Here is a 25,313-nt window from a genome sequence, read left to right on the forward strand (position 1 = left end):
TTCGAAGGGAAGACAAGTTTATTAGTAAAACAAGTACATATGATAATACAGTAAGAAAATAATGTTTCTATTAAATAGACAAAAATCGTTTATCAAGGCGCTGCACATTTTCTTTTTATTTGTCTTATTAATTGCATCTGCTAGAAATCATAGACAACTTTTGAGGCAGCTCAGATCTCCAGAAGTTTTGTTTATCTCTAGCGAACTGTTTCATCACTAAGGGGTGGCTGTTGAACTCCAGATAGTAGCCTTCGTCTGGTTCGTATTGTGGCCACCTGTTGGTATTCACTTGGCTGAAGCGAAACAGAGAAACAATTTTCTTTGAAACTAAATTGTAGCCTACACAATGAAATAGGAAATGTAATAGTCAGATCTAAGATACAATGGGTCCTACAATAATATTGTTAGAATTAGCGAGCTATCAGAAAGTGTTAGAGCAGGGGTTCTCAACTCGTGGGTCGCGACCCCCTTGGGGGTCGATTGACCGTTTGCCAGGGGTCGCCTAAGACCATCGAAACTATGGATTGTTATTATCTATTATTCTATTGCTGTATGTGTGTGTGGGGGGTGGGTCGCGGCAGAGTGGGGGATTGTAAAAAGGGGTCGCCGAACTTAAAAGGTTGAGAACCGCTGTGTTAGAGCAAAGTGAATGAAATCCATGAGGATCTACACACTTTATATAAAAATGGTAGATTTATATGCAAAATAATATGTATATTAAACTTTGGTTAGCTTTTTCTTTAAAAAATGAGACAATTAGTCCTATCCATAGACATAAATAAATATAGACTGGCCTATAAAAGAGTTTTATGAAACGAAAATTTGTGACTTGCAATTTTGTGTACTTTATTATACAGCATTTATGAGCAGTATAAAAGTTAAGTATTCATATCTATTTCAGCCATAACCTATATAAGTATTCACTAGTGTTTTGTTTAATCTCTAGGAATGAAGATCATCAACTTTTCATAATTCGGCAATCCGAATACAATAGATATACATGTTTTCAAGTTAAATGAAGTTACTTCCTTCGGCCAGTCTATATTTATTTATGTCTATGGTCCTATCTAAATAAAAATATAATTAGAATTAAAAAAAAAATCATTTTTAGATTTTAAAAAATTGTGTTAAACTTTTAGCACTTAAAATCATCGGCCGCCGTTTAAAGAGTTTTTATTAACATTAGTTGTGGGGGAAAAAAGGCTTTTCGTTAAAGAAACAGGTAACATTGGACAATGCTATTATGCGAGAGATATTCGGGGTAAATTTAGCGCACGTACGACTGTTATGGGCGTGATCTTAAGATCATCTTTAGATTACATAAGACGTCTTAGCTTTTTTTTATTTTTACGCAGTTTAACATATTACGGAAATTGGACCGTTCTGACAAAAGAAAGTAGAGAAAAAAAAACGTCTTCGTCATAAAGCTGTTAAGCGATACTGTTGCAGACACCTTTCCTGAAATCGGTTTAAATTTATATAGGTCCTACTTAGAAGATGTAACGACGTCTCGTACTTAAGATTGTTTTTTGTTTTGTTTTATTGAAACTTTGTCATGTGACTTTCTTTACTTGAACATTCCTTTATAATGTAATACAATATTTAATTGTCTCTTGAAACGTAAATTGACCCGCCTTACGCCCTCACCCCATCATTTGGACGTCAGGAACTAAACACAAAAGCTGGGAGATTTTTACCCTAATTAGAAATGATGGCAACACAAGATATTTCACTGTGTCAACAGAAGTGCAGCCACTATTTTTACAGCAGAACTCCAATGGATGCCTTATTCACCAATCGTAAACAAACACATCGCAGGTCACGTGCTTCCCCATCCTTTCTTTACAACTTTACAGCCTGATTTAAATCAAACATGGATATCACGTGACCATACTTTTCAGTGTTTTCTCCATGCACATCACGTGACCGTTCGTTTTGGGTGAATGATGTCTAGTTTATTCTATAAGCGTTGCACATTGCAATGTTACAATGACCACGTGACAAGATACCAGTCTAAGAGAGATGCAATTTAAATTGAAGTCTTTAGTTTTGGAAGAAGCCTCGCGCTCCAATATGTGTTGACCCTAAATATAGAATTGTTTCTCAGGACGATTATTGCAAGAGATGTGGGCGGACTTTGGAAGGCGGCGTAACCACGTGACCCTGTGAAGCGATGTGGAGGTCAAATAATATCATCATGTAATGTTTAGTATATCTAAATTGCCTTGATTTTTCAAAATAATGCGCACAGGTTTCCAGAACTATCTTTCATTATAATTTTAACTTTGGAAAAGCGTTTTGTTTTTCGAATCTTAATCGCTTTCTAAAACTTGTGAAATATAGTCAGGGTCGGATTTAAGTATGTGGAAGCCCCAGGGCAACATTTTTGTGGAGGTCCCTGCATTTTTTTTCGAAAGTTTACATAAAAAATCCACTTTTTATTAATAATGCTTACATTTAAGAGCATGCCATACTTTAAAAATTGGAAATAGAAATAGATTTAATCTCATTTTTCTTTTTAAAAAAATAAATATTCACCTATATCTATAAACAAAAATCTCTAGTCAGCTTTATTGTATTCTTATTATATCTATTAATGCTTTATAAAGATGTCTTTTTAGCTATAGTTGAGCCCAACACAATAAAATGGCGGTAGCTAACGTTAGACTAGATCTATTGCCACACTTTATTGAGCTTTGGTGTTCTCTTAATCCTTTTCTAAAAACGAGCCATTCAAACTAGTGAAAATAAAGTTAATTTTACCCTCGTACGAAGTCTGCCACAATAGAGGAGTACACCTTTTTTAACTCCTTGTCTGTGTCGGAGAAGTTGTCGACGGCTCCTGAGCTTTCGAAGACTTTCAGTGACACGTCAAACCAATAAACAAAGTCCAAAGCATGTATTGTTCCCCTTTCAGTTCCTCTCAGGTAGCTGGGGTAGTAGTTAAAATACAAGAACCAGACTCGGGTGAGTGGATTCTGAGACGCTGCATTCAGAATATCATAAGCTGGGATGATGAAATTGACGTCAGTCAGAAGCAACGGATAACCAGTTTGTCCCACAAATCTGTCTTCATACCAGCTTGATACATAATCCACTAGTTTTGGATTCGGGTTTTCAATTTTAAGGCGATCTGCCACATTCTCTGTTACCACAAACTGTTTCCAAAGTGCATCTTTCTGTTCCCTTGTTCCGTTGGGTTGATTGTAAAAAGCTTCTTTGGCCGGATAATATACTTGGCCTACCACACTGTTTTCATTATTGTTCAACGCAGCGAAATAATCTCTATCATAAAAGCCGATATCATGCAGATATTTCTGATCTTTGAGAAGATTCGTAGGCAACTTTGGTAAAAGTTCTCCATCCACGCGTGGAACATATGTTTTCAACAGCAACAGGTCCAAATCAGCAACTAAACTGGCAGCTGGTTTGTTTCGCAAACATTCAATGATGTCTTGTGACGAAGAGCTAATTTGATAACAACCTAACTTCTTTGATAAAGTGATCACATCAGACTTTGGATTTTTGTAATCAGCAAACAAAGACGTCGCAAAACCACTGTGAGAATATACTTTGGTAAAAAGATTTTTGGTTACAGGGCTAATAGAAAGAATCGATACAGAGGCACCTCCTGCAGATTCTCCTGCGATAGTGATATCATTGGGGTCCCCACCGAATGCTGCTATGTTACGTTTGACCCATTTGATGGCTAGAATCTGATCCCAAAGACCGTAATTTCCAGGACTTGTATTGTCTTCTGTGCTGAGAAATCCCAGAATTCCAAGCCTGTAGTTGACAGTAACGACAATGATATCCTCAGATGTAACAAAACTTCCTGGGTTGTAAGTGTAGGCCGACCCAAATATAAAACCTCCACCGTGGATCCACACAAGAACTTTCTTCATTTTGCTTCCTAAATCTTGTGTATATACGTTTAAGAAAAGACAATCTTCAGAAATTGTCTCGGATTGGACTAAATACATATTCCCCTGCATGCACGAAGCTCTTAATCTCGTTGCATCAATAACATTTTCTGAAAATATAAAGTTTATGGTTAATATACATTCAGTTGAAAGAAAAATGGACCAAAGAGAAAGAAAAATAAAAATTATAAAAAAAAAACACCAAAGTTATCAAGCGTAGTTTGGATCAGTCACGTAATTAAATTTGTAATAGACTAACAATAATGATCGTTTTTTTCAATGCATTTATAAAAAAAATGGTGACCTGAATTCGAACTCGAGAGCTAAAGCCTCGTAAGTCTCCTCAAGCTAACACACTAGCCACTCTGCCTGGGATGTGCTTATGAACGTAGAAGATTTTATAGTCATATATTGTTAGTTTCAAACTTTTCTCTCTACAAAGTATAATAGGACTAATTAAGCTTATACCACCTTATCAGTCAAGTACAATTTCTTTCCCTTCTTAGAGATACCAAACAAAATAGTTAATTACCAATAGTTAATGATTCTTGTTTTGTCAGGTAAAAGAAATAATTTTGCAAAATTTTAGTTTGATCCGAGAATGGATGTAGAAGAAATAATGAGTACAAACTTTTTAACAAGCAGACAAAGTGAGTTGATATAAGCTTTGTAAAAACAAACGCTGCTATATCTGTTGATTAATTTTGTGTAGTATTCCTACCTCTCTTCCTAATAAAATTTTTCCCTTTCAGACCATGCGATGTATAGGGCAGATGATGTTAAGGTCATCTATTTCCGTGTCCCACGGTTCACGAGGGTGTCAATGGGCCAGCACAACGACCAAATTTACTTTTACTTTACTTTTCCCCAACTAATGTCAGGGACTCAGAGAAGCCCTAAAGATCCTAATCCTAGTCATCACAAGGATTCGAACCCGGTACTCTCCGGTTCGGAAGCCAAGTAGGCTACATTACTACGCAGCCACCGAGCCTCCCTCTTCCGAATAAGACACTTTGAAATCCAATTTCACAATTACCTGAGTATGGCAGAGGCTCTGGCTTTGCGAATCTCAATTTTCCAATGGGTGGTTTAGCGTAAGGGATGCCACGGAAAGACCAATAGGATTGGTTATTGACAGCCAGCTCGCGAAGTCCTCGTACAGGTCCAAGTCGTGTCTTTACTACTGTTGTACTGAACGGTGCCGCCTCTGAGACTTGGAGCACCATCACACAAATCACTCCTATGAGTAAACATCTCGCAGCTGTGAAATTCTATCAAGAAATAGGAGAGAAAAAAACTTTGACAATTCCCATTAAGCGCTACTAACAATTTTAATAGACGAAAGGACGAACTTAAAAACACTATCTCAAAAAAAACATAGTTAGAAAAACTGAAGGCGATGTGGAAAAAATCTGTCTGTTGAAGTCAAAAGTATAAAACGCTGTGATTGAGACAGTTTGAAGATTCGCTTTAACAATAAAAGTTGATCCCACACATGTAGTAAATTTCTACACATAATAAAAAAAAAAAAGATGCATAGTACACATGACACAAATACAAATAAAAAAAGGTTTCAAAACAAAAAGGTTATATACGGTGAAGAACTCCACATTTACAAACACATAGCTCAGTACTGTAATATTTTCCCCCCTTTTCAATATCAAACAAAATTGACTAATTATCACTATTTAATTAACTAATCGGTTAAATTCTTTATTATATTGATTGTTAGGAACAATGAATAATTGTGTACAAAGTTTCAACTTGATCCGAGAATGGGAAGTTGGAGAAATAAAGTGTTCAAAATTTGTACCAGACAGACAGACAGACAGACAGAGTGAGTTGATATGAGCTTTTTTATAAGTAGCTGATTGAAAACTATAGCTCATAGTTACTATTGACATTATTTTCATTATTTTATTATTTGTCTGTATCGTTTCGGTTGAGTGGTGATAATTAATATATATATTTGCTGTTTTTTTAAAGAATTATATGTATATATTTAGAGAAAGAGGGAGACTGTAAGATATTTATTGGGTAACCTGCATGTCTTCCTACAAGAGATAGTATCGGGAAAAGGAAGAGCGGCAGGTAAACGAAACATAAAACACATTTTAAATATGAAAGGGATCTGGCTCAAAACTAGACTGGTAGGATGGCCAGACATTATTCTCAAGATCAAATCTGGTACCCAATGGTCCAACAGACTGTTTAACAAGTTAAGAAAAAGAATTAAACAAACTATTACAACGAGAGTTTGTGCGACCCCGAAAGTGGTCCACACCACACAAGCAGAATAAAAGGCAGGTTTCAATATTGTCAACACGAATACCAGAAAGTATCAACTACAAACTATCAACTACACAACTCTATTTCAATTCCTACAAGAGAGATGTATTCGGGTTGAAAGTGGTGCCGATAGGATTGTATTGTAATTACGTCAGCTATTATTATTATTATTATTACACAGTTAATAAAACTTAATATACAGATGTATTCAAGGATGCGATTATTAAGATACGATACAATGTGGGCCTGGCCTAACACATGTTATTAAATGATCAATTGATGATTAGTGTCTGATGAAGTGACGATAAATATTAAATGACATGAACTGCTTCTAAATAGATTTTGTTATATTTGATTAAATGGTATATATTTATATATTTGATAGACATTGCATTCTTAAAAAAAAAACATATTCCGTAAATTGTAAGTAGGGCCTAGGTTGTATAACAGAAACTCTTAATTTTGTAATGTATACATATTTAAAAAATCTAAGACCTACAGAAAACATATCACATCCCTTGCTTAATAAAGCATCCCCTATTTTTTTTTTCTTTTTGTTAAGGCTTCCGCGCGGTGTTCATTCTTGGAAATATAACCAGTGTAGATCTACGTCTGACTGGAAGTAACACTGAACTCGAACTACTTCAGTAACACCGGCGAAAGGCCGAAACAATCAAAATATGTAGCTATGTCCGTAAATCCGTATATCTATTCTACTGTTCTACACGAAGCGTCTTCTTTGTAGCGTCACTTAGAGCGTTCTTGTTTTTTAACCAACTTTACGTCATCGTCGCTAAGTAAAACTTTACCCTATTCCCTAAACAAATAACTTATTCCTAATCATGTCATAACACTTTTACTGCTAATAGAAAACAGTATATTTTTAACACTAAAAAAAACGCCTTACGTATTTAATTTAAAAACAAAACGGTTCGCTTTCAGATGATAAAAAGTAGCCCACAGAAATATCATGAAATCGGATGTGCATTTTCCTTTTGAAATCTAAACGTAATAGACGGTCGGACAGATGGACAGACAGACAGCACAAAGCTAATAGCTGATTTTTCACTTTCGATGGCTGCTTAAAACAAAACTAGGGTTTAAGTTAAATACTAATAATGTCTTTATAACTATCATAAATATTTGTTGATTGAACTGAGTTCTAAAGTCGCTCTAGAAAACGTCCCAATGGAACAACATTGTTTACTCCTACCTAACTTCGAAATCTAAAAAAAAACAAGGTTACAAAGACAGTTTGTGTGGAAACAGAAACTTAAAATCGGCCCCCGAAGTGGTCCACCCAGGCAGGTAAAAAGGCAGGTATCAATATTTTCAGGAAGAACATCAGAATTAAATTTTATCAAGACAAATGACAGAAGAATGGAGAAAGAAGGTTAACAGATCTTGTGTGGTGCCGCAGCGATCCAGCAGACCAAAGGATAGGTGAAAATGAATAAGAAGTTTGATGTGAACCTGGCCTAACTGATGTCTTATAATAAATATCTAATTGATCTAATTGGTTTGAAAAGGGCCAATCTCTTATTCAAATCCTCAAGAAAAAAAAATTCCTTTAGTTAAGTGTTCTACTGTCATGGTGCAGCACTGCAGTTCACGTGATAATATGAAAAACTAATTATTATTGTTGTTTTAAATTATGTCAAACTTATATGCATATTAAATAGATTTTTTTCTCTTAAAAAAATAAACATTATTTTTGGGTAAATGTAGTTGTAAGTAGGACAGCACTTACATAACGTAGCAATACAAATGTAAAAAAAAATATTTAAAACCATTTGCATGAATGTGTTACAAATAGTTACCAGCCTCCCGTATTTGTTACTATTAATAGTGATTAGTTGTAAAAGTGGTGTATTTTTATGAAAAAAACTGCGTGCATAAGTGATTGAAAAAATTAGATTTTTCGCTTTTAGAAAAGAAAAACGTAGCCGTTGCATCAGAACTTTGAATGTACAAAATATTATGATGTTTACGAGATGTAAATGGGACGGACGGACGGACAGACATTTCACACAAAACTAATGTAAGTGGGACAGACGGACGGACAGACATTTCACACAAAACTAATAACGTCTTTTCCCCTTTCGGGGGCCGCTAAAAATCATGTCTCTGGGTTTTTTTTTTTAAATCAGTGCTATTTTAGCGGTTTAGCGGCCCACAAGAGGTCCTTATCTGAAACAGACATTTCAGGCAGTTCGTTGCACAAGTACACCTATAGGCCTACTACAAGCTATAAGCCTCTCTTAGTTGCTCTAGGAACTGTTCATAAATGTCTAGAATCTCGTTCAGTGACATCATGAAGACATTTTATTAATTAAAATATTTGTAAAATGTAATTATGTGTTATTATTTTTAGGTAAAAAAAAAACACCATTGAAGGCTTTTAACTTGCCATGATACAGCTGTCCTGGTTACAATCAGGGATGAATATAATCCTCGTCTTTCTCGTTAGCGAAAGGATCAATTTTCGCTTCTTCCTCCACCTATGTAATCAATTGATAAATATGAAAAAAATAAACAAATTGGACTGAAATATAAAAACAAATCAAGCTTCAACTTGCATTAGGCTAATAGGAAGATTATCACTTCAAGATATCGAAAATGTGCTTTAGTTCGCTTAACTCTAAAAACTAGGACAATTTCTGAAACAATATTTTGTTAGTAAATAGGATTGTTATAATGTTCAATAAATGCTGCAAAGATTGATCACAATTCCAATGAACCCCTTCTTAGCTATGTCATACTTAACACGCCTGTGTTTGTCTGTTTCCCCGGACTGTACTTTATACCTTCTCGCACACAACGGTACCGGCCTATTCAAAGAATATACTTCTGTTCTCGCATACGTAATATATAGAGCCCACTATGAAAGCATGCACCACGTATCACTGCTGTTTAAAGTTTTCCAAAACCGACGCATAATGAATCAGCAACTTGCCAGCCTATGGGACATAGAAATAGTAGGAAAAGTAATGTCATATTTACATTAGCTGTAACCAAAAGAGAATCTAGCTACCCTCCCCTTTCTGTACATGTCTCCTCCTGTGGGCAAACATACTACAGTTAAATTGAGAGTCGGGTTACCTAAAGTAAGTGAAAAGTTTAAAATCAGATCTGGCTCGGAAACATCATGTCTTCAATGTTACATTATATTTCTTTGTTTTGATCAAATCTTGTTCTGGGCATTATGTCAATGTACATTTTAAATCTTGGTTTGAACCAGATCTCATTCCGGCATATTATGTCTTAACTTTTTAAAAGTTTTTGTTTAGTTTGAATCTTGTTTGGAAACACAATGCCTTCATTTTTATATTGAAAGTCTCGGTATCTCTTTTTTAAAGCTACTAATAACATCTATCAACTACGTCAAGGATGTAGCCTTATTTATCTGCCTGGTCATGTTTTATCCGCTCCGGACCATCGTCTAGACTAGTCTAGAGTCTAGATGATAACGGGTTCGAATCCTGCCCTTCGCCAAACTCCTGCCGTGGGCGGGGGGTCGGGATGAGCTAGGATACAAAACCGTAATTTATGAAGGAACATTCGAAACATGTATAACAATAAAACAAGCAAATATTTTGGTTGAACCAATAATTTTAAATCATCCATGTACAGTGAATAAGACACATTTCTTTTGCGTTTAGTATCAAATCTGATACTATAGGTATATTCCATCGATAGTTAAATGTACTATATATTCCATCAATAGTTAAATGTACCTACTATATATTCCATCGATAGTTGGATGTAGGGCTACTATATATTCCATTGATAGTTGGATGTAGGCTACTATATATTCCATCAATAGTTAAATGTACCTACTATATATTACATCGATAGTTGGATGTACTATATATTCCATTGATAGTTGGATGTAGGCTACTATATATTCCATCAATAGTTAAATGTACCTACTATATATTACATCGATTGTTGGATGTACTATATATTCCATTGATAGTTGGATGTACTATGTAACATAATAGTATTATATGTACTTTTGCACACTAGCGCGTCAGTGCAACACCGCTTGTGTTTACATAATAAATGGAGTTCCTAATATGTCTTCCCTCTTAAACACTAGTTTGTTATTTGTGTAATACAAATATTCTACATGGTGTCAGAAGTGGGTTGGTTCGTTCAGGAATGACAAAGTTAGAATATGTATTGATCCAAAAGATCTCAATAAAGCAATCAGAAGGGAACATCACCCGATGAAAACTATTGAAGATGTGATCACTAATATTCCAGATTCGAAGATATTCTCAGTTCTCGATGCCAAGTCAGGGTTTATGCAAATAAAGCTTGAAAGAGAATCTTCATTTCTCACAACTTTCAACACACCTCTGGGAAGATATAGATGGTTACGATTACCTTTTGGAATCAAATCAGCGCCAGAATTATGGATGAAATGCTTCAAGGTATTGAAGGAGCATATGTCATCATAGACGACATTCTAGTAGCTGGTAGAGATGTTGAGCATCATGATCACATTTTGAAACAAGTCATGCAAAGAGCAACGAAGTACAATCTAAAGCTGAACTATGACAAGTGCAAGATAAGGCAAAACAGAGTACCTTATATGGGCCATATCTTGTCAGAGAAAGGTTTAGAACCAGATCCAGCAAAGATAAAGGCAATTATTGACATGCCAGCTCCTCAAGACAAAGATGGAATCAGAAGATTTCTTAGTTTAATTCAGTACCTAGCAAAATTTATTCCTAATCTAAGTCAAGCAGATGCTCCAATACGAAAGCTTCTAAAAGATGATATAGAATTTCAATGGAATCATGAACAAAACAAGAGTTTCAAAGAATTGATATTCCATTGATAGATGAATGTACTATATATTCTATCGATAGTTGAATGTACTATATTCCATCGATAGTTGGATGTACTATATAGTCCAACGATGCATTGGCGTCACTAGGGTCGGTGTCACCCGGTGCGGTTAGCTCAGTGTGATACCCCCTTCCACCCACCAACTTACTCCAAACATTCCCAGATCTCGTTAGTTTGTTCCTTTTGTTGAACAATACAGTGAGCTGATTACCTGATTTCATTGATTTTTACAAACGTAAAATGAGTGTAAATTCTATGATAAAATCTCACTGTTTCTGACATTTATTCAATAGTTGTTACATGTTTTACAGTGCAAGTTTATTAGACTGCACATCACGTAAACATGCTTCCTTTGTTAGTCTTTTAGACGGAAACATTATGATGTGTCGTTAAATCTTCGACCCATGCTTCGACTACCATCTAGACAAGAACATGTACGCTTGCTACTTCCTTAGTCAGCAATTGGTCTTGGGGAGTGCTTAAAGCTTCCACAGTGAAGTTTGGAGCGGAGTCCCGGGCGCCAAGCGCTTTTCAGCTTTTCGGAGCTTCAGAAACGTATTCTCTTTAAAGTCTAGCTTGTACTATTTCTAAAAGTAAGAATATTGTCACATAAAATTAAATTAAGAAAGGGTGGAACTGGCCAAATTTGAAATGTTAGAGACATCCGATTTCATCCGAGGAAAATTAGCAGGGTTTCTCAAAGTTTTACCGTTAGCGCCTTTTTCTTTTCAGCAACATTGCTTTGTAGATAATTTTAAGGTGTTTTGTATAATCGAATCTTTTTGTAGAGTATTAGCGAGGCATGAAGTTCTCTCGATCCAGCAAGGTAGTCTGTGGAAGTGCCGTTAGCTCCGCCAAACGTTTTCTTGCGTTCTGAGCATCATCAATTATTCGCCTGTCGTGTACAACGCATTTTTCTTCCCGTAGTAAGAAGAGCTCATGTCACTGTTTAGTTATAGCGTAGTAAGAAGAGCCCATGTCACTGTTTAGTTATAACGTAGTAAGAAGAGCCCATGTCACTGTTTAGTTATAACGTAGTAAGAAGAGCCCATGTCACTGTTTAGTTATAACGTAGTAAGAACAGCCCATGTCACTGTTTAGTTATAGCGTAGTAAGAAGAGCCCATGTCACTGTTTAGTTATAACGTAGTAAGAACAGCCCATGTCACTGTTTAGTTATAACGTAGTAAGAAGAGCCCAAGTCACTGTTTAGTTATAACGTAGTAAGAAGAGCCCATGTCACTGTTTAGTTATAACGTAGTAAGAAGAGCCCATGTCACTGTTTAGTTATAACGTAGTAAGAAGAGCCCATGTCACTGTTTAGTTATAACGTAGTAAGAAGAGCCCATGTCACTGTTTAGTTATAACGTAGTAAGAAGAGCCCATGTCACTGTTTAGTTATAACGTAGTAAGAACAGCCCATGTCACTGTTTAGTTATAACGTAGTAAGAAGAGCCCATGTCACTGTTTAGTTATAACGTAGTAAGAAGAGCCCATGTCACTGTTTAGTTATAACGTAGTAAGAACAGCCCATGTCACTGTTTAGTTATAACGTAGTAAGAAGAGCCCATGTCACTGTTTAGTTATAACGTAGTAAGAACAGCCCATGTCACTGTTTAGTTATAAGGTAGTAAGAAGAGCCCATGTCACTGTTTAGTTATAACGTAGTAAGAACAGCCCATGTCACTGTTTAGTTATAAGGTAGTAAGAACAGCCCATGTCACTGTTTAGTTATAACGGGGTGGGACGTTCCGATAATGAAGTATTTTCTTGGAATCTGAGAGTAATATATTCACCCTACAAAAGTTGCTCAAGTTAAGTCTAAAAAGGAAGAAGGCAGCATTGGCCAATCAAGCGAGAGATGTTCGAGGTACATATAGCACAAGTATATCTTAAGACAAGTGAAGATAATCTTCGTGTTAAGTAAAACGCCTTGCGGCGAACTTTTTAGTTTTTCTTTTATCACACAAAGGTGTTCAACTTAACGATGTTAAACACTCGACTAGATTTTGACCATTCTGAGCATTCGAGATGAATCAAGTAAAAGCGAAATTGTTTTGAAATGTCTTCTTCGAAAAAAGTTTTGAATCAATATTGTTAGATATTTTAAAAGGTCCTAAATAGAAGATATTACGAAGTATTTAACTCACAATATTCTAACTTTTTAAACATGAATAATTATGTCATTTGACTGGGTTAATACTCAAACGTTAATTGATTAACTACAATGACATACAGCTATTTAATTTTACCCTTGTAAAATAATTTTGCCCCCTTTGCAAGCACGTAGGTTACTTATAGACGTGTGTAGGGCCTACCAACAAAAAATACAATAAGGCCTAAAATAAAATACATAGATCTAGATTAGGCCTACACTAGATATCCCTGGGCATGTTTGGGGAGATAGCGTAGAGATTTGTTTTTTGTTGATGTGTCAACTATTGCCAAAATATATTTTTTCCCACGTTGGTATCACCCGGTACGGACCGCACCCCCCCCCCCCCCGCGCGAAGCCACTTGTTGGATATACTGTATATTCCATGGACTTCTCGAAGCAATTATATTGTTCTTCTGCGCGTAGTATTTATTCAAAGCAAAAATGCCTATTTTTTATTTTTCAATAAAAACTTAGCTTGTGTGTTACCTAAACATTTGACAGTCTTGTCTAATGATGTCTCACAAATATTAATTGACATTCAGTCGCCATTTCCCTTAGACGGCGAAATGATTTCTCCATTGGTAACATTATCTCATGTTATTCGTAGGACCCTTCTCAGCCATCACTTCTCAGCCTCTTTTCAACCTTCCATGTCTCTAAGCGTAGATAGCCGTTGGGACAATGATTGTACATAGTATATGAATTTTAATCTCCAGGCTAATTGATGTGTTTGCTCAGATAGTCCGAACTTTTTGAAAGACTGCTCCTGCTTTCCAATCCGCCATGCAACACTATGATAAGCATCTCCATCGCTTGAGATATCACTGGCCTAAATAGGTGAACTTTTCTATTAGTTCAGGGTCTGTAGGACCAATGTTGATGGAGGTACCCGGTAACCTGTACCCAAAAGGCGTAATTCTGAGGGCGTCTTTATCCGTTATACATTGAATCGTATTTCAAAAGTGATGCTATGTCTTCAGTAAAATCCAACTCTGGTTTATGCCATGGGAACGCCCTTGTTCTCTTGCTATTCTCCAGACTGATTTCTATGGACGCTATCGAACATTTTTTTAATATACAAAAACTAATCAGCATCCTTTGGTGGTATCCCAGGCTTTGCTTGATGATGTTTGGCAGGACGTACACTATAGACATATATACAAGTCTAGGACGTAAACCTGTCTTTTTCGGAAGCTGAGAATCACTACTTATAATGTAAAACCTTTTCCCCAAGGAGCTCTTAAATAATCTCTAATAAAAATTATTGTACAATTTAAATGTATGTAATAACTTTTGATAAAATGTTAAAAATGACATTTTAAAATAGAATCGAAAACCATTTTGGAATGTAACCAATCAATTAATTAGCTAACAGTTTTATTGTTCAACATAAAGAAACAAAATATACATGAGTTGTTTGTTTTTTTAAGCGGATATTATTTCTTCCTGGGAGGAGGTGACACCGACCCTAGTGACGCTACTGATACTGATCATTATGTATTGCTTCTCAGACTGACCATTATATATTGTCTCTCAATATCTTATTGTCACAAAAGACCAACACATTTTGGATTGCAAAAAATGTCAATGTTTATTCATATTTAAATGTTTATTTTATTACATCAAAATTGCCAAGAATTTAAAAAAAAAAAACAAGTCAAAAGTTCATTTAAACTTGTGGAACTATTGGGTGGCTTGGCTGGCATTCACATTGTTTAGCAGACATGTACTGGAGGGAAAAAAAAGTTTAAACATAGTTTAATACAAGAATGCAAATGTTATAAAGTTCTAGTTGATCTAAACTGAGTTTTCAATTATTTTTAAACAAACATATCCTGGGAAGAATATCAGTAATGTTGACTAGAAAATTAATAGAAATTTTAGGTTACATCAGAAGTCAAACATTTTTTTGAAATTATATTTTCAATGTCATTTTAAAATAAAGAAATTTTTTATTGTGTTTTAAATGCAACCAAATATTTCATTTCATTCACATTTGTAAGCTAAACTAGGAACATAGAAATGTTTCCTTTGTTTAACAAGCAATTTAAAAGTTATTTTATATTAAAGTAAAATTAGAACTAATGTACCTCATGCTTAGCTTCACGTGTAGCTTGTCTAGAAATCATGTCATAGCATTGCAGGGGGACTTGGATCAGTTCAAAGTCTACAGCTCTACAGCAAGTGGTAGATTCTCCATCACATAACATGTCACTGCAGCTACCAATGTTGATGGCTTGACCAATACAATGCTCGCCACTCTCTTCTTTGTCATATTTGACAGACACCTTGAGGGGTCCGGCTGTGCAGAAATGACGTATCTGAGGACCTACAATAATAGTCTATGTTAGGTCTAGACTTGGGGAAAGGCAAAGAGAAAATGTGAGTTATTTTTTCTGCTACATTAATATTAAATGTGTATTTTTCTGCAAATCTGGGCTATAAGTTCCTGAATATTTTCTTTCATAATTTACTAGTACCCAAGATTGAACCTCTTTTGGAGGTAGCAATTGTAATCTATTTTTTATATTTTAAGATAAGAACATTGCAAAGTAGGCTGACATTATGTATGGATTTTGAGTTCAAACTGCAGGCCTATCTCATCTACTTAGGTCTAGAGTATGAAAACTACCTGGTATATGGATGAACTAAGGGAACATTTAGCTATTATGTAACACCAAAAATCACCTTTTTTACCCCCCCCCTTTCTTAACAAATCATAACAACTCAATACCAGCATTCGGAACTGCAAAAGTCAAGGGACCACTGTGCCTATAGTTTCATTTGAAAATTTTTTGTTTTATAACAAATCTTACAGACCCTTTTCTTCAGTACAAAAAAATTGTATACCCCCCCCCCTCCCCCCAATTAATCATTATGCAATAAGTTGGTCGGATCAAAACTCAGATCCAATGATCAGGCTAGTTACAGCCTATTTCATTAGAATAATACTATAGTTAGTAACATATTTATTTTCACTATCAGCTCCCTCCCCCCCTTTTGAATAAACAAATAACATCCTAAATACATGGACATCTTAAGTCTTTTTTTTAACCTATTTTGTTGATGGTTTCACTCAACTATTTTGATAATAAAAAAAGTAAATAAATTTAGTTTTCATTGTGTTTATATAATATACAATTAACAGTCTTTTATAACTAGTTTTATACAGCGCAACTAATCAACAGTGAAATTATACAAACATTAGATAATGGGACTTTTTCTTTCTGTACTACACAATGCTCAATTTCAATCTAATAGCAGAATAAATTTGGTTGTTAAATATAAATATATATATAGATATAAATTTCCTTTACCATCCTCTGGGTCACAAGGTCCTGAGTAAAGCTTGTGTGCTGGTTTCTGTGCCAGACAGGCCTGGACATTCATCTCACACTCACTGTTGTACTCTTGGGCTGCTCCAGCACCCACGCTGCCACAGACAGGGTCGATGTCATTACAGAAACTGACTGGTGGGCAGTTGTCTTCTGGTGAACCTGAATGAGAAAAAAAAAGTTATTTAGTTTAAGACAGTGCAGAATCTGGTTGAAAACATGTTTTTACAAATGTGTAAAACAACAAGAACATTTTCTTCTTAGCATTTTGGTATTAAGAAGTAACAGAGTTGTTAAAGTAAAGTACAAAGTAAAGTTCCCCTTTCAGACCATGCAGTCTATAGGGCAGATGATGTTAAGGTCATCTGTTTCTGTGGCCAACAGTTAACAAGGGTGTTATGTGGCCAGCACAATGATCAACCCATAACTAAAGTCAGGTACCAATTAGAGTTGAGTGGACTCAGGGGTGCCCTAAAAATTCCAAAGTTCAAATTCTCAGTCTTCACCAAGATTCAAACCCAGGACCCCAGGTTCAGAAGCCAAGCGCTTAACCACTCAGCCACTGTGCCCCATTACTGGGTTGCAAACTTCTAGATGATTGTGTAGATCAAGATAAATTTTTGCATTTAGTTTCACTCATGAAGCTTGGAGGGAAGATGCACTTTTAATAGCAGTGTCAGCACAATTTTTTAATAGCATAATATATATGTAGTTTCTTTAGCTGTTTCTTTAGCCTTATTTTTCAAGATAGAAGGTCATTGATACATTGATCTATCAAGCAGTTGCCAACTGCAAACTTGTATATTTTTGGTTATTTTCTAAAGATATTTTATAGACTGGAGCAGTAAGGAAAAAATGCCTTTGATACCTTTAAGCAATGAAATGCTTCATCCTTGAGTTTCTATCCAAGGGTCAAGGCATTTTAATAATTGTTTATTATGTTCCAGTACAGAGGCATTTTTGTCAAATTATTTTTTTTTTCTAGCTTAAAAAGCAATGTGTTCTTTAGCAGCTATGAGAGAATAAATTAGTGGCAATTTAATTTTGTCTTGCAGTAATATTTACCATTTACAAAATCTGTGCATGGGACGAAGCATGGGCGACTCTGATCTCTTTCATAGTCCTCCACAGGACGGACCTTTCTGAAATCATCATAAGGTACAACTCTCCTGTTTCTGATCTCTGTACCTTTCCCGCAGTTTTTCACTTTGTCATCAAACAGACACTTGCTGTATGGGCTCCATGGGGTGAAGATTGGCTCAGCAGCTAAGAAAAACAAGTCATTGGATTATTTTTAAAATCTTCAGGTGTCCCGATGGTCCAACAGACTAAGGGATAGATGAAGATGTAAACTTTTTTTTTTTTGTTTGTTTTGTAACTGTCAATTGCCAAAGTTTAAACAATCCAGCCTGGTATTATCATTTTGTGTGTGAAGACAACAAGAGGAAATACTTCATAAGCTAAATGTGATACTTACGTGGTGCTTCTGGTTGGGGTGGGCCATTTCCAGATGGGCATTCTCCTGGTGTTGCCTTGATTGGAGATTCTGTGGGCAAGCTTGAAGGGCCTCCAGAGGTTTTGCAAATGTCTTTGACCATATCACAGTATGTTGAATATGTCTTGGGAGTTTCAGAATTGGATGGACCACAGACTTTACCTACAGAAATTGATATAAACTCATTCTTCATGTCTGTTTCAGAATGAGAAAAACTTAACTAATTCATTTAATAAAGACTGGATACATATACACTTTTTTCTTTTTCTAAATATTGTTACAAAGTAAGTGCCAATATATAAGATCAACCTAAAAGTGTTTTTTTTTTCATAAGGTATTAAAAGTATATATATTTATACTAAACTAAGGTGGGGCATAAAGATCTCCACTATTCGGAATGAATCTACCACAGGAACCCAACTATCTAGAACAAAAAATGCTTTTATTTCTGAAAAGTATATAGAAAACAAGTTTTGTTTTAATGGGTTTTAAAAACCATTTTCCAGTCTGGTACAGATGCATTTTGACATAGCCCAAAACGTGGCTTTTACAGAATGTTTACATTATACGCTTCAACAAAACCATGATGTCCAATTCATGATGGGTCGTGAAAAAGAATTTTTTTTTTATTTATAATAATTGAAACTGGTAGAACCTAGCCTATCAAATGAAACCTGTCTTGCCTCTACTGCCCATACATTGCTCACTCCAAATGTGGGAGACCTGTATGTCCTAGCACGTGTTTTTATTTTATCTAATATATTAAATTAATTATTTTTTTTGTAGAATATATATCTTTTCCCTCTAAAGCTGGAAATAGTAGTTAGTAATGAATAGATGAATACAAAAACAGAACTATACTTGATTGCATGAGTGGAGGTGGTGTAGGCAGTGAAGCACATAATGTTGGATCATCACATGAGGTAGGAACAGCTGGTGGGGTAGCTCCATCTAAAATTAAAAAAAAAAAAAAAGAATTAATGTGAGAAATATAATTTGAAACATTCAGCCCTCAAGTTGAACACATTTATAAAAGATAGCAAGACTAATGCTCTTTAAATACCAACTAGATAAAGGATCAAGCAATGACAGGTCACATATTTTTACCTGAGCTACTGGATGGCGGAGTGTCTTCAGGACAGTCTCCTTTAATAACGTTTCTGTTCAATAATGGCTGGTTGCTAATGCACTTTTCTTGGTATAGTCTCTTGAAGCTAGGGAACTGAGTCTTCTCGCCATTGTCAACATAGCAGTACTTGGAGGCCAAGGCTTCATCTACCAGACATCTGGGGTCGTTGCACGTAGCACAGCATCGAGCATCAGTAGGAAGGGTTGGGAATCCTATTAAACAAGAAGTTGAAAATTGATAAAGCTGCATCAACCTTACATGGCAAAATTTAAAATATTCCACTAGCAATTTTTTGTTATGTGTAGATGGCATAAAAGTTCTCCTTAGAATTCTAATAATAATAATAATAATAATCTTTATTATCTATAAGGAAATTTGTCATACAATTTGTGCATTACACCAAACAAAACATTAGAATTATAGGAAACCAAAATATACATTCACACCAGACTCACTCATAATATACATGTGAAAAGTTTATATCAGTTTCTATTTAAAGATTTGATTGTCAGGGGAACAAAAGATTTTTGGTGCCTTTTTGTCTTTGCCATTGGTGTCTTGTTACTCTTTGAGTGCTGTTGTGAGACCATACAAGATAACATACCAATAACTCACCCAGCTACTGACTCATATCTAGTGGACTAGACTTTATGTACAGACTACCAGAAAGTATTAACATAAATGAAAATTCTAAACATTAAAGGTCATCTGTTTCTGTGGCTACCAGGGTAATGAGGGTGACCCGTAGCCTTTACTTTCCCAACTAATGTCAGGTACCAAATAGAGTTGGCGGGAGATAGGTGTTTCCTAAATATCCCAAATTTCAAAGTCCCTGCCTTCACAAAGATTTGAAACCAAGACTCTTTGGTTCGAAAGCCAAGCACTTTACAACTCAGCCACCATGCTTCCTTTTGCCTAAAACCCTAAGTTTTAATTAGTTGCAATTAAATAGGCGGGAAATCATTTTATTGAAAATGTTACCGAAAACCCCTTTTATAGACTTACCAACAGTTTCTCTTTCACAACTTTGAGTCTCAGGTCTCCAGATGTATCCAGCACAACAGACACACTCGTAAGATCCTTCAGTATTTTTGCATTGTGAGTTGGGTTCACAGGTCTGGTTGTTGGTCAAGCATTCATTGATATCTAGTTTAAAAAAAAAAAAAAGAACAATGTAAAGCTTTAAAATAGCTTGACCAGTCTGCCTTGAGAGCATGAGATCAATTCATTAAAAAGTGTATAAAGTCACGAAAATATTGTAAAAAATCAAGCCTGACCAAAAAATTAGACCTTTTCTTTCCCTTGTTGAAGATACCAAAAAAAAAATTAATTACCAATAGTTAATTAACTAATTGGTTAATTTTTTAAACTGATTCTTGAGTTGTGAGGTAAAAGAAATAATTCTGCAAAATTTCAGCTTAATCCGAGATTGGGTGTGGGAGAAATAACGTGTACAAGCTTTTTGCCAGACAGACAGATTGAGTTGATATAAGCTTTGTTAAAAAAAAAAAAAAAAGACTTAATAACCCAACAGGGCATAGTTGTATTAGCTTACCATAGCACATCATCTAAATAGAAATACAAGATGCAGCTATGAGTTACAGAAGGGTTAAAAAATCTACACACCAACACACTGTCCATTCCTGTCTGTATAGCCTTCATTACACAAGCACTGGTAGCCTCCTAGTTGGTTCTTACATTTGAAGACTGAGAGGTCACAATCATGGATACCTTCTTTGCACTCATCAATATCTGTGGAATACAATAAGATCTGTTGTAGTATGACACCCTCAGTAGCCTGCAAGTATCTGTGCCAATATCTGTGACAGAATAATGCCATCAGTAATTTGTCAGGTTGTGTTTACAGTGTATGTAACTACTTTAGCAAATCTCTAAAAATGCTATTTTGCTTGCCTTGGATGAAAATATTGTGCTTTCAGCTTACAGTCCATAAAACTGAATATTTGACAAAGTTTTCAACACAATATGTATAACATGCATAAGTGTTGGAATACCAAGGGTCAACTGTAATTAATGACTGGTCCTGTACACTCATCAGTCTTCAAAACTCTTTTTCCACTCTACTTTCTGTATGGCTACACTATTTGGGAGGGAAACTAGTCTACTAGTACATAACCAGGAAGCAAAGTGACCAAGTATTGAACACTAAATAATACAGGTCAACAACAACAAATAAGAAGATATCCAGTGCTTTTAAAAAGCCAGTTCAAACAATAGTAATGCAGTAAGGCCTATTGTTCTTTCCTATTATTTAAGCACCCTCTAGGTGCTTTTTGACGGAGGTCTGGATTGCACTACACCAGTCGGAGGTCCTTGTCTTACTACATTCTAATACTAGATATAAATCCATTATGAAGTTGTTTTTTTCTGGATCTGGTGAATGTGATATCGTGAAGGGGCCTGGATCCAGGATGTGACGATTCCACAGGGCATACCCAGGGCACAGTCCACTTTAAGCTTTCTACTTCAGAAAAGTTCCATTTGGAGAGCTCTGTGGATGGCGGAGAATGGACCATTGGCCAACCCCACCTTGTCCCATGGATATTCCGGTTACAGTCTTCAGACCTAGATGTTTCCTTTTATGTCAGTATTGGAGAAAATTGCCAAGACCGAAAACTCCCTTAAAATGCGGGGACTATATATTTATATATTTAAAAAAAAAGCCTGAGGAAACACCCAGCCTACACTAAACAATTTAAAGATAAAAGTCAAGACTTGGAAGTTCCAAGCACATAGGTAAAGTTGATGCTTTTGTGGTCAGCAATTAATTATGCCATATGATGCAGATAGCTAAACTAGTAGCCATTTGTACTTCACCCACCATATGCCTGGTAACCTTTGGACCTGTGTGAATTCCAAAGATTTTAGAAAAAAAAATTAGAATGGAACTATTACTTCAAGCAATCAAAACCTTGTGCTTGTAATAAGTAATAATCAAAGTTCCCTTTCAGACCTTAATATCTATAGAGGAAACGATGTAAAGGTAATCTGTTTCTGTGGCCCATTGTTAATGAAGGTGTCATGTGGTCAGCACAACGACCAACCGCCTTTAATTTTCTCCAACTAACATCAGGTACCCATTAAAGCTGGGTGGACTCAGTGGCGCCCTAAAGATTCAAAAATTAAAAATCCCAGTCTTCACCAGGATGCAAACCCAGGGCCCCTATGTTTGTCAGCCAAGTGCTTTACCACTCAGCCACCACACCTTCTGTTTAAAGAAATATTCTACATAATAATAGCTGACTTTGAAAGATTATTTACTTAATGCATTATGACTCTTAAACCTGTTCTGAGTACTTCACAAAGTTAAAATTTTAATGCTGTTGTTGAAATTCAATTAAAACAAACACAAATTTAAAACATTCACAAATGAACTAGTCTGCATTTTTTTAAAAATGTATAATAAATCTTATCCTTGAAAGCATGGTTGTATTTGACTGATAAGGATAAAAACTTTTTTTAAGTTTTTTTTGTCAGAATAAAAGAAGAAAACAGTTCACTTACCAACGCAGTCATCACAGTTAGATACATATCCCATGTTGCACACACATCTCTCTTCTGATTGGCCATTGGGATTGACATATTTGAAGCAAGTTTTGCTCTTGTCCTGAGAAGGAACACCTGCACAGAAAAATAGGAAACTATAGAAAGAGTTTTAATGTTAGGCATTAAGAAACCTTTAGGGTAAATGCCAATGTTCTTAATATTGCATAGTGATAAACTCTTTTTAATGAGAAGTTAACAGGCCTTTAAAACCAAAGACTTAAGACTTAGAGACTTACTAAGGCAATAGAAGTGTTGCAGTTAATGGAATTAAAGATAGAGTCGTTTAAGTTTCAATTCTATTCACCCAAATGGAGGAAGAGTACATTAACTTAACAAACGCTTCTGTAGATTGGGTCACAATACACAATGAGATTTATTAAGGAAAAAAAATTTTGTTTGTGGAAAATATGTTTTTCTTATAAAATTGTTCTAAAAATAAACTAACATAAAACAATAGACACACACTGACAAGTCAGTAGTATAATTTTCACACATGGTTTAAACAGAAAACATTTAAAACAGTTGTCTCTACAAAAATAACAATGTAAGCATGTTGCCTAAATCAGCCAGGAAAACAAATGACTTAACAGAATTTAAGTCACTGATTAACATGCATGACGAGATTGACAGATGAAATGTGCAGGATGTAATTATCTTCTCTTTTGAGGTAACAAGTAACGTCTGTAATTTATCAAATAAGATAATATCTAAATCAACAGACAATCATATAGTAACTGAGAAGATTCTTTTAAGTATAATGAAAGTGCTTTGTTAAGTTTTGATAGTTATTTAGATCTATATGTTAATATATTTACATTATTTTTTTATTATTTACAATTCTTGAGTAGTTCTTAAGAACAAGAAATTTGTTTTCCCCCAGAGAATCAATTCACCTTCTTGGCAGCCGTCTGGCATTTCTGGGTTTCCATAGAGATCTTCTTCACAGACACATGTTGGTCCCCTCTCTGTGACTTCACACCTTGTATTGGCACCACAAGGGCTATCAATGGAGGTTTTCTTGTTGTTTCCAAGACAAATGTTAATTTCACTGCAGTCATCAGAGCGCCATGAGCTACCAGCCTATCAAGAAATAGAACATCCTTTAACTTTAATAATGGGGGCATGATGGCTCAGTGGTTAAGTGCTTGGCCCACAAACTCAGGAGTCTTAGGTTAAAAACTTTGTGAAGATTGGTATCTTTAGGAGTCCCCTGAGACAATTCAACTCTAAATGGGTACCAGACATTAGTTGAGACATGTAATGGAGGCTGGCTGTCGTGCTGACCACATGACAATCTTGTTAACTGGCTGCCATAGATCAGATGACCTTTAGATCACCTATAGATTGCAAGTTCTAAAAGGAGTGCTTAACTTTACTCTTTTTTAATTTTAATAGCTACTAGTCTATCAAGAAAGACAGCATAAGTTAATCTACCAAACTATCAAAAAAATAAAACATAATTTAACTTTACTAGCTACCAGCCAATCAGGATATACATATTTTTTACTACAATAGCTACCAGCCAATCAAGAAATAAAACATAATGTAACTTAATTATCAATATTTCAACCATTGTTGACTGGTAGCTGTTAAAAATAGAATAGTATTTTTAATGGATGTAAATATTTTTATTAAAATTTCAAACAAAAGTAACTTTGGAAAAAACAAAACAACTCATTGTCATCTAAGAAGATTCAATATATCAGCAAATATTTTGTATTCACTTCCAACTCTCAGCAATGAATCTAAGTTTATGTCATCTAAGATTATGTCAAAGCTCACCGGCCTATACATATTAGACACAGTACAACCACACTGTTCTTCTCTAACACATTCAGTGCCACTGAGGAGGAAACCATCATTGCAGACACAGCCAAAGCCTTTGTCTCCATTGTCAGTTAAGCCACTGAGCCAAGGCTCTGCGCATGTTGGTTGTTGTGTTCTGACAGCATACCTGAAATCCATGTTGTCACCACAAACTGAAGGAGAACAAAAATCAATATTTCAACTTAGCATAAAATAACAAAAAACAAAAAACGTTTCCTCTCAGTTTGTATTTATATTCCTTGAACTGATTTAAATAATTTTTTTTGTGAAAAATTCTTGATAGAAATGATTTTTGACATCATTTTAAAAACATTATTAAAATTTATTCAAAATAAATCCAATGCCTAATTTTCTGTACATAATGCAATTATTTTTCAAAGTGTCACATGCCTTTTCCACAGTTGGCGACATCAGTTAAATTTTTCAAGTCTTCTCCAACTTGGCAATTAGGGAAACTTGCAACCGTCAAATAGAGACAGAGGTCAAGACGACCAGTACATAAGTTTCTTCTGCATTCATCCTATAATTAAAAAAGGTGCATTTCTCATCTACAGATACTTAATAAAACAGAAAACCAAAGATGTATCATGTTCTTATCTTGAACTGGTCAAATCAATGGAAGAATAGAGAAAAATAGTATGCATTGATAAATAAAAAAGTTAATTGTTTATCTTCTTATCTTATCTTATATAATACAGACGTTACTTCAAAAAAGAAGATGATTACGTCCT

General features: G+C 35.2%; 2 protein-coding genes across 7 annotated transcripts in view; both read right to left on the reverse strand.

Moving 5' to 3' along the window:
- On the reverse strand, positions 1–9,164 carry LOC106062062 (acylcarnitine hydrolase-like). Of its 4 annotated transcripts, none has more exons than XM_013220325.2 (5): positions 8,984–9,164; positions 8,623–8,713; positions 4,960–5,194; positions 2,764–4,033; positions 1–293 (listed from the first exon to the last, which is right to left on the reverse strand). In XM_013220325.2, the coding sequence occupies exons 2-5, from the start codon at positions 8,623–8,625 to the stop codon at positions 128–130; spliced, it is 1,674 nt and encodes a 557-aa protein (XP_013075779.2). In that variant the 5' UTR covers positions 8,626–8,713; positions 8,984–9,164; the 3' UTR covers positions 1–127. The 4 variants fall into 4 exon arrangements, with proteins under 4 accessions (XP_013075779.2, XP_013075777.2, XP_013075778.2 ...); XM_013220323.2 differs by having other exon boundaries at positions 8,975–9,164; XM_013220324.2 differs by having other exon boundaries at positions 9,020–9,157.
- A 5,637-nt stretch (positions 9,165–14,801) lies between these two features.
- The window catches only part of LOC106062065 (uncharacterized), a 105,451-nt gene continuing 94,939 nt past the window's right edge, over positions 14,802–25,313 (reverse strand). For all 3 annotated transcript variants that reach the window (XM_056023347.1, XM_056023345.1, XM_056023346.1), the window contains 13 exons: positions 24,973–25,102; positions 24,538–24,734; positions 23,649–23,835; positions 22,714–22,830; positions 20,815–20,940; positions 20,194–20,334; positions 19,167–19,400; positions 18,921–19,010; positions 18,042–18,221; positions 17,630–17,830; positions 16,547–16,726; positions 15,320–15,558; positions 14,802–14,958 (listed from right to left, as the gene is read on the reverse strand). In XM_056023347.1, the coding sequence (XP_055879322.1) occupies positions 14,899–14,958; positions 15,320–15,558; positions 16,547–16,726; positions 17,630–17,830; positions 18,042–18,221; positions 18,921–19,010; positions 19,167–19,400; positions 20,194–20,334; positions 20,815–20,940; positions 22,714–22,830; positions 23,649–23,835; positions 24,538–24,734; positions 24,973–25,102 (2,082 nt within the window). In that variant the 3' untranslated portion in view covers positions 14,802–14,898. The remainder of the gene's footprint in view (positions 14,959–15,319; positions 15,559–16,546; positions 16,727–17,629; positions 17,831–18,041; positions 18,222–18,920; positions 19,011–19,166; positions 19,401–20,193; positions 20,335–20,814; positions 20,941–22,713; positions 22,831–23,648; positions 23,836–24,537; positions 24,735–24,972; positions 25,103–25,313) is intronic.

This window comes from Biomphalaria glabrata, chromosome 3 (genome assembly GCF_947242115.1).
Source record: "Biomphalaria glabrata chromosome 3, xgBioGlab47.1, whole genome shotgun sequence".
NCBI lineage: Eukaryota > Metazoa > Mollusca > Gastropoda > Planorbidae > Biomphalaria > Biomphalaria glabrata.

Bases quoted from the DNA above. Each gene is read 5' to 3' on its own strand.
- LOC106062062 (XM_013220325.2), bottom strand. The intron at 4,034-4,959 runs GTAATTGTGAAA...TTATATTTTCAG, and splicing joins AGAGCCTCTGCCATACTCAG to AAAATGTTATTGATGCAACG. The intron at 294-2,763 runs GTAAAATTAACT...GTTTCGCTTCAG, and splicing joins GTGGCAGACTTCGTACGAGG to CCAAGTGAATACCAACAGGT.